Raw genomic sequence first — 14,456 nt, 5'->3', positions numbered from 1 at the left:
CATCACATAATCATTAGTTATTTTGTAATTTTGAATTTTGCAATTTTTCCTCCTGATCTGATTCTGCAAAAAAGGACTGAAAGAACTGCGATTTCATGCCAGGTTAGAAGAAGAGGACATTGTATACATTCCATGATTTCCCTTTCTAACATTGGAATAAGTAGAAATATTATTCATACCGAATTGACAAAGATTATTTGTATGATTTCACAAACAGCATAAAAACACTGAAAATTAACCTACCGATTATTTAATTCCGATGTGCCCTTTTATGACGTTCTGGGGAGTGACCGTTGTCTATGAGCTACTTACAAATACAAAATAATGCAAAATGGGGGATTAGGATTGTCCATTTGCAGTCCTTCACTTTTATAATTTCGTGGAGCTCAATAAATCGCTCTCCTTATATTTTTGAGGAGCTCAATTGAGCTCCTCAGAATTGCTCTCCGTGAGGAGCTGAAATCAATTCATTACAATACATGTATGATAAATTGTAGATTTTTCTTAACATTGTATACATGCAAAAGCTGTGTTTGCTATTGATTAATCTGTGGTGAAACTAGGCCTGGGTCACGTCAATACGTTTACAAGATGTTGTACGCGCTTCAGCTAAAAAAAAAAAAATTGCTAAAATTTCACATTTCACATCTTTAAAACCATGAAATGGCCTTCTTTTTTCAATAATTCCTTGAAATTACTTTGATTTAGTTGAAAGCTATCAGAAAAATGAAGAATATTCACCTCTTTCCTGACTCTGATTTGAACTTACCTCTGTAAATATTGTAGTCCCACATGTAGACTTTGATGGTGTTGCCATGAAAATCTACATATGGGACTACATGGGACTGCAATATTTACCGAGTTTAAATTAAAATCAGAGTCGGGAAAGAGATGAATATTCTTAATTTTTCTGATAGTTTTCAACTAAATCAAAGTAATTTCAAGGAATTATGGAAAAAAGATGGCCATTTCATGGATTTAAAGATTTGAAATGTGAAATTTTAGAAAATTCTTTTTCAATTTTTTTTTTTAGGAGCACAATTTTTTGCTTTACTTATTTTTTTTTTCAGGAGTGCGGTAGGAGCACCAGCGCGATCGCGCTCCTCAAAAATGAAGGTCTGCATTTGAATTGAATTTTAAGATATTCTCATGCTATATTCAGGCTAGTATGAGACCCAGAGGTGAGTTCTTGTCCTTGGAAGTACCTGGTCTTGCTGAAGGTAGACCTTCTGTTCTTGTTGGAGATAAGGTCATATTGACAGAGCCCTACGCAAGCCCAAATGCACCTCGTTTTGAAGGATTTGTACATGAGGTAAGTACATGCACCTTTCCATCTTTTCGCTATTTCAATAAATTGGATAAGAGAAGTTTTTTTGTGCTGCTTGAGCTACAGAACTGTAGATCTAAAAAATGTTCAAAATGTGAAGAGATCATGGCTGCTAATGCTCAATCCAACTGGATTGTCTTCTCATTGAGTTGGCATTGTGATTCTATTTTTTTTTCCACCCACATTGATTGTACAAGTACATTGATGTTATGTACATTGAGCAGAGATGCAAAAGCAGAATTTGAATTTTGTTGTACTTCTAGTTATTAGAGGATAGGTCACATATGAAGTCATTATTCCTTCGCAACGTAATGTTTGCTGTCCTGCCACTGTCTGTATGTATTTCAATCATGTGTATTTTGGTAGATTTTTATTTCACTTTTTAAAACGTTATTCAAGGGGTTTATATTAAGTATTTGTGGTGTCTAGATACTATTTATTTTTGTTTTATGCCAGTATAGTATGTAAATTAGCAATGATCTGCAAGTCATTGTAATTGTTATTGAAAAGAGATATATCACTGTATCCGTGTTTGAGTGTTTTTTAGTAATTATTTCTGATGATTATGATTATATTAATCCTTTCTCTAGGTGCACAACGAAGACATCTTCTTGAAATTTCATCCTCATTTCCAAGAATCGTATGGAGCAGAGATATTCAGTGTTATGTTCACATTCTCAAGGTAAGTCTATATTTTTAAACGTTTAATTATGTGTATTGGCTTCAATATACAAATGCACAGCAATTTGGTTATTCTGTGAGAGTCTGAGGCCCGTATTCTGAACTTGGGTTTAAAATAAACTCAGGTTTAAAGTTGTGGTTTAAGTATGGATAGCCAATTGTTACATAAATCACTAACAGTAGAGATATTATATTTCAGCTCATTTGGCTCTCAAATCTTTCATAATTGTCTAGAAAGTAAAAATAGGTGATTGTCTTCACAATCGATGAATCAGGAAAGAGCACAGTAAACATAAGAAACATACAGCTTCATAAAAATTTGGACACTTTTGGCTTCCCATAAATTGAGCACAGAGTTAGACCATGGTCTAAGTTAAACCTGATTTCAGAATATGGGCCTATGAGTTTAACTGTTTTGCTTGCATTGTAAAGCATTGATATTTAACATATGCATTGTGCCCTTCATCTTCATTTTCATGCACTTTTTTTCCAACCTTCAGAACCCCTTTAAGAAGATGCCATCAAGTTGTTGAGATGGCAGCACTCATCCTGGGAAAAGAAGGTGTGTACACTGAATATGGCCCATATTCTGAATTTTGATTTATTTTATTCTCTGGTAAAGTTGTAAGTAATTGGACATAAACTACTCTATTAAATAGTAGAGGTTCATTGTATTACCTCATTTGACTATCATAACATTCTTAACTGTCTGTGAAGGATGAATAAGATAATTGTCTTCACCAATTAAGAATTAGGAAAGAGCACAGTGAACATTAGAAGCATACAATGTAAGCAATATTTTGACATATTTAGCCTCCTATAATTGTAGCACAGAGTTAGACCATGGTCTCAGTTAAATCTGACTTTAGAATACAGGCCATATTATGGTAAAAAATTGTGTAGTCTTTTATTAGAAAATTAGTCTCTTACATACTGATATTTGCAGCGTGTTACATGCTTATAATTTATAAAGGATGAAATGAACCAGTCTAATTATTGCAAAGATTACTATGATTACAAAATAAATTAACATAATTATGCTTTGTGCAATATATCTTATATGTTGATTTATATTCTTCAGATTGGAAACCAAATAGTATCAATTAAATATCATTAGTCTTTAACATCAGCCGATAATGTTCATTGATGACAAATTTTATGAGAAAAAACAAAACAAAATAAAGATGTGATGTGTGAACCCTCACAGGATGGGGGCAGCAAAGAGATTATCTATGATGTTTATTGTATTCTGTAATATACATTTTGTTGTCAGTTTTGTAGTTATCGTATCCTCACCCCATAAAAAGTCTGCTTTATTAGAAAGTTTCAGCTTATAAATCAATTATTTCTAGAGTATATAATATATGCTTATGAAAAATTATTCCATTTCTTTTCAGTCCTCTTTCCAACTGAAATGAGAGCCAGGTCCCCACAAGTGGAGGTCTCCTTTGCAACCATCCAGCGTTCAGTCGTGTACCCTGGCCGTCCCAGGACCGTCATCAAGCTCCCCACTCCCAAGAACATTCCAAGACCTCTATCTTCCGAGAGCAGTCCTACCAAAGAACCCTCGCAGTCCCAGAGTCCCATCAAAAGCATCATAGTGAATGCTTCAGGGTCGACTGAAACCATAGCCAGCCAGGATGTCCGATTGGTTCGGAAACCCTCTGAGGCTGACAAGGACTCCGAGAAGCTCACCTTCCTGGTACCCAACGCCCTCTTGGATGGAGTAGCTACCACGCAGGATATGACGGAACGTGGTGAAGGGGACGACAAAGCAGAGTTCTTTAATAATAAGCTGAACGCCCGCCAGAGGTCTGCTGTCATGAGAATTCTCAAAGGAGAGGGTAGACCTACTCCCTACATTCTCTTTGGACCACCGGGTTAGTACTTAACACTCCCATCCAGTCTAGAAGTTATCAGGGTTCTGTAACACAAAGGTGTTATAGCAATCGATCGCTGAATAGCATTGGCCAATCGAGATCATTGTTGCATGCTCATATTATTTAAAACGCTTCCAAGAGACCAATCAGAAGTGTTTTTTTTTTTGTTATCAATTGCAAACCTTTGTGTTACGGAGCCCAGATCAGTAGTTTGGGAAATCTCTTAGAATCTAAAAAAGTTTGAATAGTGTGTAAACAATGCATTAATGAATTAGTTAAATTCAATCTACTTGCTCTGAAGTGAAGGTTCTCTTCATAATATATGTAAATGGAATCAATAAGAGCTTATAGATGTTGCCATGAACATGAAATTTCATGAGGCCTGAAATGCCCCCATACAATATCATCATACACTTTTTTAGTGCAGAAACACCCAGGTCCTATGTCATATAAACTTGTTATAATAAACAATACACAATTTCTATCAGCCTATCAGATTGAATGACTTCAGTAGCTTTAAACTGTTTCTGTAAAATTGTTAATGTAACAAGTTTTATGAAACAGGCTCCCGGATACACAATGTATGAATCCATCGTGCTAGTATTGGAACGCTGTTCATACTATAATTTGAAGTCATGATTTGATTTTTATCTAAATATCACTCTTTTTCGATTGTTTTTATTCTTAGGTACAGGGAAGACGATCACTATTGTTGAAACTATTCTCCAGATTCACAAGCACTTACCGTCGAGTCGTATCCTGGCCTGTACACCATCCAACAGTGCTGCAGATCTTTTGGTAAGTCCTGCACACCCAATCGTGCATCAGCCAATCAAATTTCCCGTTTCATGGGCACATGTTTCAAAGTACCCTTGAACAACCAATCAGAATTGTTATTCGAAATTAGCAGTTGATTTTGATTTGAAATTAGTAATTGATTTTGATTTGAAATTAGCAATTGATTTTGATTTTTAAAATAGGGCCATGATAAAGTCAATTCATCCTTCTTGTTTAATGCAGAAGATTCACATAATATTGTGAACAAGACAATAGAAGGACCATGCTCTAATCAAATGTCCTCTAGAGGTAGCTTTGCCTTAAAGCCAAGTCTTTTTGTTATTATTATTATTGATTTGACCAATATAAAAAAAGATCAAATACAATACATCAGAAAACAATTACAATTCTAAAAACATGCAAAAAAATATGGGAGTGGCAAGTGGGTCAGGAGGTGTAAAAGCGAAATTCACACTGTTGCTCAGAGGTATGTGTCCCCACACATGCCGCTCCTATGACATAAATCAAGTATGGGGGGGGGGCAAAAAAATCAAAGGAAATAGAAACCATAGAAATCTGTTTGACTGAGAAGACTTCTGATTTGGTAGATGTGTATAACACATGTTTTGCATAATCTGGTCTTCAAAATTTTGTCATCTTTTGCGAATATTCAGTTTGGAAGTAGACTTATCCAAGTTTACCTTTATTTCCAGATTAGTTGTAAAGTATTACATATCCCACCTGTTTCATTTTTTACAGATTTGACACTAAGGACCAACTTGATTGAACCATATGGTATTAACCAATGCTAATTGCACATGTTCAGGCAGGAATTAATCATTGTTTCATGCGACAACAGGGAGAAAATTGGAATATTTCATATTTCACATAATAAAATACAAAAGAAATAGTGAGTGAGTGATGTCATCAGTCTCCTCATTTGCATACCGACAAGGCTGTGAATATAACTGTTTTGTGAAATTAAGCAAAATTTTAAAATGTCATAGCTTTCTTATTTTACATCCGATTTTGATGAAATTTTCAGTGTTATGCTTGTTGGATTTTTCTCTTTTTATTTGAATCAACTTTTTGTTGGGGTGGACTTGTCCTCTAAAAGGCCATTTATACAGTTGTGGTATAGATTTAATTGGGATTTTGAAGCAGAGGAGATGCTTGAAATTTGTTTTTATTTTGATGGACATTAATTTTTCTCCATAGGCTGAACGACTTCATCAGAGTGGTGCTGTCAAGAAAGTTGACATGGTCCGCCTGAATTCCTTCCGTCGCTCAGATATGGTAAGAACTTTGAATTGCATAATGTAATATATATGATTTTCCAGAGAGAATAAAGTGGTCTTTATTAGAATATATAATGGATGATTTGATCTTCAGTGTTAAACTTTTCGTTTTGGTGTTGGCCAGTACTCTAAAGTGCAGAATGGGAATGAGATATGGCTTTGGAGAAATCCAACTTGGTGATGAGCGATCAATAATGTGAAAGAAAGCCAAGTCCAGACTGGTTTGTGGTGGTACAGATATTTTATTCCAAGAAAAACAGCCTTGTGCCCACACCTCTCAATTCCTCTTGGTTAATGTACTCTGGTATTTGCAGTGTATGCAAACATCCTCTAGTAAATCATTGCATATATGTTGAGTTGTACTTTGACTCAAAAGCTCAATCTCTTCTGCCCTCTTCCCGCCAAATTCGTGCTCTAGCTGGCTTGAAAAGAAAGCCTCCTATACCTATTAGGGGTTCATTATTGCTATCCCCAACTGACTCTTGATTGGTCAAGAGATCAACCCAGCCAAGTATATCCAGGGATACTTAAACGCATACACTTTGAACAATAGCCATTGTTCACCAAACTACAGCAAATTTAAATAGCCTGATGCAACCCAATAGGGGTAGATAATTTCACATTACAACAAATGTGATATTGATTATCTTTGTAACACTCATTAGTTGTTGGACATAGGTAAGGCAACTGAAATGTGCTTTTCACAGGGTTCCCATTCCATCAGGGAAAATATTTTAATTTTTCAGGGAAATCAGGGAATTTGATAAGGAATACCTCAAATCAGGGAAAAATGCCTCAAATAAAGGAAAAAAATCAGGGAATTTTGATCAGCCCCAAAATCCAGCCCTAAAATAAAAAACACGTTAGTCAGTCAGACTCTGTTATATTTTGTTGCATATCAAAACATCATCCATTGAATGACTGGTTATGGTGGTTTTTTAGTTTGTTTGTTTTTTTACATGTAATTCACTGCAAAAACTTAGAAAACATGCAAAAGAATTTACGTGTTTTTTTTTTCTTGAAAAGCTGGGAATCCTGTTTGAACTCCAACACCAAACTTGAAATTGCACAATGTTCATTCACAACAATATTTTCCCATTTTTGTCTCGCCCACCAGAGGTGAAGGCGAGACTGAGGGATCCAAATGTCGTCCGTCCGGCGTCTGTCCGTCCGGCGTCTGTCCGTCCGTCACAAACCTAATGAGACATAACTCCACAACCGTAAGTCGCTTTTCGACCAAACTTGGATGGTAGATGGACTTGGGGGACCTGCATGTTATGCTGCACTTGGAGGTCACATGGTAAGGTCAAAGGTCATTTTCAGGTCAACGTTAAAGTTTACCTGCAAGACTCTTATGACACCTAACCGCGCAACCGTAAGTCTCTTTTTAACCAAACTTGGATGGTAGATGGACGTGGGGGACCTGCATGTTATGCTGCAGTCGGAGGTCACATGGTAAGGTCAAAGGTCATTTTCAGGTCAACGTTAAAGTTTACATGCAAGACTCTGTTATGACACCTAACTCTGCAAGTCGCTTTTCAACCAAACTTGGATGGTAGATGGACTTGGGAGACCCGCATATTATGCTGAAGTCGGAGGTCCCGTGATAAGGTCAAAGGTCATTTTTAGGTCAACGTTAAAGTTTACATGCAAGACTCTCTTATGACACCTAACTCTGCAACCGTAAGTCACTTTTGAACTTAACTTGGATGATAGATGGATTTGGGGTACCTGCATGTTATGCTGCAGTCAGAGGTCACATGGTAAGGTCAAAGGTCACTTTCAGGTCAACGTTAAAGTTTACATGCAAGACTCTTATGACACCTAACTCCGCAACCGTAAGTGACTTTTCAACCAAACTTGGATGGTAGATGGACTTGGGGGACCTGCATGTTATGCTGCAGTCGGAGGTCACACGGTAAGGTCAAAGGTCATTTTCAGGTCAACGTTAAAGTTTACATGCAAGACTCTCTTATGACACCTAACTCCGCAACCGTAAGTCGCTTTTCAACCAAACTTGGATGGTAGATGGACGTGGGGGACCTGCATGTTATGCTGCAGTCGGAGGTCACATGGTAAGGTCAAAGGTCATTTTCAGGTCAACGTTAAAGTTTACATGCAAGACTCTCTTATGACACCTAACTCTGCAAGTCGCTTTTCAACCAAACTTGGATGGTAGATGGACTTGGGAGACCCGCATATTATGCTGAAGTCGGAGGTCCCGTGATAAGGTCAAAGGTCATTTTTAGGTCAACGTTAAAGTTTACATGCAAGACTCTCTTATGACACCTAACTCTGCAACCGTAAGTCACTTTTGAACTTAACTTGGATGATAGATGGATTTGGGGTACCTGCATGTTATGCTGCAGTCAGAGGTCACATGGTAAGGTCAAAGGTCACTTTCAGGTCAACGTTAAAGTTTACATGCAAGACTCTTATGACACCTAACTCCGCAACCGTAAGTGACTTTTCAACCAAACTCGAATGGTAGATGGACTTGGGGGACCTGCATGTTATGCTGCAGTCGGAGGTCACACGGTAAGGTCAAAGGTCATTTTCAGGTCAACGTTAAAGTTTACATGCAAGACTCTCTTATGACACCTAACTTCGCAACCGTAAGTCACTTTTCAACCAAACTTGGATGGTAGATGGACTTGGGGGACCTGCATGTTATGCTGCAGTTTGAGGTCACATGGTATTAAGGTCAAGGTCATTTTCAGGTCAACGTTAAAGTTTACATGCAAGACTCCTTTATGACACCTAACTCGCAACCGTAAGTCACTTTTCAACCAAACTTGGATGGTAGATGTACTTAGGCGACCTGCATGTTATGCTGCAGTCGGAGGTCACATGGTAAGGTCAAAGGTCATTTTCAGGTCAACATTAAAGTTTGCGTGCAAGGCTCTAATGACAAGTGTTATCATCCCAATCATTTCACAATGAAGTTTCGATACAATTCTGTTGCGTGCCCTCACAAATCACGATATTTCTGGTCATTTTCACAAGTGGGCGAGACACAATATCGCTCTTGCCTTGTCTTGAAAGTTACCCATAATTTAGAGTGAAATATGGCATGATAGCAAAACTTTTGCTAAGGTTATGGCCTCAGTGAAAATAATATTTTAGAAAAAAATTGACCCAACACCAAAAGATCAACCCCAAATATGAAATCACCAAATTTACTTTGCTTCTGTGATCCTTGTAGAACATACCAGAGTGCATCCACCAGTACTGCAGCAACGGAGAAGAGCTTCGGGCTGTAAGTCATCATAGAATCATCATCAGTACCTGCTCTACCGGAGGCCAGTTCTATTCTCTTGGTCTGAAACCCGGTCACTTCTCCCATGTCATCGTAGACGAGGCTGGACAAGCTACGGAACCTGAGACGCTCGTAGGTATAGGGCTGTCTTCTGGTGGCCTTGATGGACAGGTGAGTTCTCTCTTAAGGGAATGTTGCAAGAAAGTAAATGTTAGGTCCTGACATTGATAGTAAGTCTTGCGGTTGATTACAGGTCGGTGGGTATTTCATATAGTTGTTTGTAAATTTGTACATTACTATAACATGTTCCTGGGGTGTATTTAGCACCAAGAAGGGTCACTAGTCAGGCTTAAACCCATTCAAAACTTCAAATTGCAATTAGAATTTGCAGTGGATTTTATAAAGTAGATTCTTACAGTCCCCCCCCCTCACGTGCAATGAAACCTCCACTAGAACAGTGGTTGAACAGTGCAGTTGGGACCGGTTTTAGCCAGTTCTCAAGCAGGTGAACTAGGTTTGGAGCAGTCACTGTTAGAAATGCTGATATCCCCTCTTAATTGACTCTTTTTTTTTCTAATCAGATTGTATTATCTGGTATCCAATTTAGTTAGGACTGGTTTTAATGAGTTCTCAAATGGGTGAACTAGGTTTGCAGCAGTCTTTGTTAGAGCTCTGGGCTGATAGGCTGATATCACCTGATAATTGACTCATTCATTTTTCTAATCAGATTGTCTTAGCTGGTGACCCGATGCAGTTGGGACCAGTTTTAGCCAGTTCTCAAGCAGGTGAACTGGGTTTGGAGCAGTCCCTGTTAGAGAGGCTGATGAAACGAGACTTGTACCAAAGAGACGCTAAAACATTCAGGGACCACGGCGGATACAACCCACTCCTGGTAAGTCTAGATTAGAGTTCCCGGTTTCCTATAATATGGAAAACAGTAAAAATTCATGGAATACACAGAATTTTTTGGTAAACAGAATTTTTCAGGCCTAAAAATTTAATGTAGATGAAATATATGAAAATCATTGAAGCAACATCCAAGTGACCCAAACCATTCTGCAGTATTTAGCATTTTTTTGCTAATTTTTATCTGCATGGAAACATAAGATTTTCCAAGATTTTTACTTTGTACGATTGTTTTTGTTGATGTTACCGAATAACACAATAGTGTAATGTTCAGAACACAGATAAAAACTGAATTGGCATTTCAGGAAATGGAAACTTGTGATGTCTAAGTACAAAGTAGGGCTGTGATGTGTAAAATTTACTTGTAGAAAGAAAGAAAAAGAGGATTTTCGTCACATCACAGCAAATTCTGATGATTGTGATTCTACTTTCCCATTATGAATCAGACTATGTTTTACATTGAAGGAAAACATTAATAATGTAACATAATAGAATGCATACGATTTGTGAGTTTGTGACATTATTAAGGTCCTCATAATCAGGGACGGATCCAGCCTTCGCCAATAGGGGGGGCCCCGGAATTTATTTTCAGCCACATTTTCCTGATCAGCTGCTCGAAAATGATTTTTGGTTTCTTTGAAGGGGTAGTCCTTATATTCACTTCTTAGTTTTATTCTTATAAATCAACATAAATATATATATTTATCACAATCCTCATTTATTTAATGCGAGCGCGAAGCGCAAGCTAACTTTTTTGTGTGGAAATTTTATGTATTTTTCCTAAAATTTGAACATTCTGGACAATGTTTGTTATCCTGAAAAAGATGTGTATGCAGTTAAATAATTACTACGAACGCGAAGCGCTAGCTGATGAACTGATGGAAAAGGTATCTGTTAAAGACTGCTTGCAGTTAGCCATGAAGACGTTACATATTTTGAAAATCAAATAATGCGAGCGTGAAGCGCGAGCTGATATTTTTTTGACATTTTTACCTACAGATTGGAAATTCTAAGCTCTTTTGTAACTTAAACAGAATAGGTATATAACTAAACAATTGATGCGAGGCAAAGCGTAAGCAGAAAATTTTGAGATTTAGACCTAAAAACGGGACACTATTCATGTTATGTAAATCATGAAAAGAATGAGTAATAAGGGAACTTCCTACCTTGATAATGCGAGCACAAAGCGCGAGCAAAAAAAAATTGATATTGTGATCTGAAACTGGACAATGATTTAAATAGATTTAACTATTTGATATTCTGACTGAAAAAAAGAGTCAATTTCTGCTCTATATTTCTAGCACTTTCTTGGAAAATTGTGAGGTGGATATGGATGGCACTGTAATAATAAAGAGCTGATATGTTTCATTATTATTACTTTGAGTTTTGACATATAAGACCGGGACATCTTTAGGACATGTCATCATATGAAAATGATGACTATCTTCCTATTCCTCTTGCTAAGCGCGAATAAAACAAAAGGGACAATTTAATTTCTAAATAAATATCTTATTCATTAATGCTTAATGAGGGCATGAAATCTGATGATATCATGGCCTGAAAAATGTACATTTCAAGCACTTTTCATAAATAGGCTGCATCAGTTAATATATTTTTAACCATTAATGCGAGCGCAAATCGCGAGCCAAATTTTTTGATAAACTGTCATTAAATGGGGATTTTAAGTAGTTTGTTTGTTTTGTTTTGTATAATCAATATTGAGACAGACATAACTCTCCAATGAAAATGCGAGCGCAGCGCTAGCTTATACTCATTGACAATCAGACCTGAAAAGGAATATTTTGACTGTATGGAACACACGAAAATAAAAGGTACCTGATAAATCAAAATTTGCAAGTGCGCAGCGCGAGCAGAAAATGTTAATATTCAGACCATAAAACTGATATTTTTACAGAGCACTTTTTAAAAATAAATTTGGAAATCACAGAAAACAATGAAAGTTCGATTTCTGAGGTGAAATATGTTTTGTATATTGACTTCCAAACTTGATATTTAAACTCCATATTGAACAAGATATGAAAATCACCTGACAGGCAATGAGAGTGCGAAGCGTGAGCGAAAATTTTATATAGTGACATGAAAGATTCTTTTTATTTTCCTAGTCTTTCCCTTTCCCTCATCTTATTTTGTTCACTCGTCTTCCTCCTCTTTTTCTCCTTTCTTTTCCCTCTTTTTTTCGCTCCGCCAATAGGGACGGGGCCCGTGCCCCTCAGCCCCCCCTGGATCCGCCTATGCTCATAATCATACTGCCTGTGATGAGCCTCAAACCTTTTTTTTTAAGTGATAAAATTACCCTATTTTACTTCTGAATCTTCTGAAACTTTAAATGCTGTGCTTGTTTGATTTTTCTATTTCATTCAAATCAACATTATGTGTGAGTAGACTTGACCTTCAAGATCACCGATATACTCCTTGAAATAATTATGCAAGCCCTTCTCTGTTTATTTCATCAGGTAACAAAACTTGTCAACAACTACCGTTCCCACCCTGCATTGCTGAAGCTTCCATCGCAGTGTTTCTATCACGATGAGCTGAATGCCTGCGCCAACATCGAGATGAGAGAAATGGCTTGTGGTTGGAACCAGCTCCCCAACAAAAACGGTTTCCCCATCATCTTCCACGGTATACAGGTATGATGGTGACATTTGCTCCAGTCCTAATAGGGTTAGGATTGTAATAAGGTTTTTGGTTCAGGATAATGTAAAGATCAGGTTTAGGGTTTATTTAGTTTTGGAGGTTAGTATTTTATGTTTGGCTTAGCTGCATGTTGTCCAAACGCAGACAATCGCAGCCGAAGGCAACACAATGCAATGAAACAAGCTGTTACAAGGTCAATATCAGAGAGGTCTTGCGTTCTTGCTTGGTAGTATGAAATTTTTTTCAAACATCCGCAACTGAACGCAACCAAAATCCAAATAAGCAAAGAAGAGTGGCAATGAGCCGACGTGTACAAGGACACGTTAGGACGCCTAGCAGTCCTTGACTTACCTCTCTTTATCTTTATTGTGTGCAACTGTATACACAAAAGTGTGATTGCCACCAAACATTTTGTTGTGAAGCTTTAGGCAGTGCATTGCTGATTTCGGCTAATGCAGCAATATGCAGCTTAAAACGAAAAAACTAAAAAAATAAAAACCTTTAGTGATGTATGTGATAGGCAAACAAAGTGAATATAACTTGAACTATATTTTGTTATTCAACAAATCTTCAGGGGTGGTATTCTGAGATCCATTTTATCTCAGATAAAAATAAAATCAGTGAGATAAAATACCCTTAAAATCTCTCCGAATTGGTATTCTGAGAACATTTTATCTTCATTTTATCTTTGTAAGACACACTACTTTTTAATCAATATCCAATTAGAAATGCGCTTTTATAGCTCTTTTGTGTCACTCAACCAATTGGAATCCATTCCGCCAGGAGGTGTGACAAAGGGGACAGATTGCGTCAATTTATTGACTTCAAATACGCTTGCACTATACGCTTGCGCGTCATTAAAGATATTTCTTTTTAACAAAAAGGACAATACTCTCATCTTTTTTCGAAGTCTCTATCGCATCTTTTCAAGCATCATTTCAAAGACAATATTAGTCAAGATATATCCTATGAAATACTTTCTGATTGTACAGGAATAACGTTAAGGTGTTATTCTCAATAAATATATAATTTTTCTTCATTTTCATGTCAACATTTGGGGTTAATTCACCTATAAATATTGGGTGAAATAAACGTCGCGGAGATAAAATAGCCCCTACTCTCTTTTAAGTTCATTTATTTTTTTCTTCAAAGTAACTCGGCCGCAAGCACATTATCCGCGTTGCAATACCCAGATACGCGATGGGTATGTCTACGCAGGCACTGTTCTGTTGCGTATCATCTCTAGTTACGCAAGATAAAATTTATACGCAAGATAAAATTTAAATTTTATCTCGGAGATAAAATGTCATCTCAGAATACCAATTTCATTTTAAGAGATAAAATAAAATATTTTAAAGATAAAATGACCTCAGAATACCACCCCAGGTCATCAATGTTAAATATCTCTGTTGTTGATTTAATAAGATTGTTTTCTTCTGCATTCATATAATTTGTTAATACATTTTCCCATACCATAACGAACATAAATTATATTGATGACTGTTTTTGTTATGGATCGTAGAGAAAAAAATGGATTAAAGTAGAACATTGATTAAATGTTACTTCTTAATTTTGAGATATGATTAAGGTGTTAGTTATTGGGGAGCAATAGACTATTCAAAATCAATGTTAAAATACTTGTTACCTCGTGACTGTCAACGCAATCTCAC

General features: G+C 36.8%; 1 protein-coding gene across 2 annotated transcripts in view; it reads left to right on the top strand.

Moving 5' to 3' along the window:
• The window catches only part of LOC121411916 (RNA helicase Mov10l1-like), a 35,072-nt gene that overhangs the window by 10,248 nt on the left and 10,368 nt on the right, over positions 1-14,456 (top strand). For both annotated transcript variants that reach the window (XM_041604805.1, XM_041604806.1), the window contains exons 8-16: positions 1,163-1,312; positions 1,918-2,009; positions 2,509-2,570; positions 3,406-3,888; positions 4,577-4,686; positions 5,884-5,961; positions 9,169-9,393; positions 9,950-10,114; positions 12,603-12,779. In XM_041604805.1, coding sequence (XP_041460739.1) covers positions 1,163-1,312; positions 1,918-2,009; positions 2,509-2,570; positions 3,406-3,888; positions 4,577-4,686; positions 5,884-5,961; positions 9,169-9,393; positions 9,950-10,114; positions 12,603-12,779 — 1,542 coding nt within the window. The remainder of the gene's footprint in view (positions 1-1,162; positions 1,313-1,917; positions 2,010-2,508; positions 2,571-3,405; positions 3,889-4,576; positions 4,687-5,883; positions 5,962-9,168; positions 9,394-9,949; positions 10,115-12,602; positions 12,780-14,456) is intronic.

This window comes from Lytechinus variegatus, chromosome 3 (genome assembly GCF_018143015.1).
Source record: "Lytechinus variegatus isolate NC3 chromosome 3, Lvar_3.0, whole genome shotgun sequence".
NCBI lineage: Eukaryota > Metazoa > Echinodermata > Echinoidea > Temnopleuroida > Toxopneustidae > Lytechinus > Lytechinus variegatus.
This window is presented reverse-complemented; position numbering and strand designations above follow the sequence as displayed.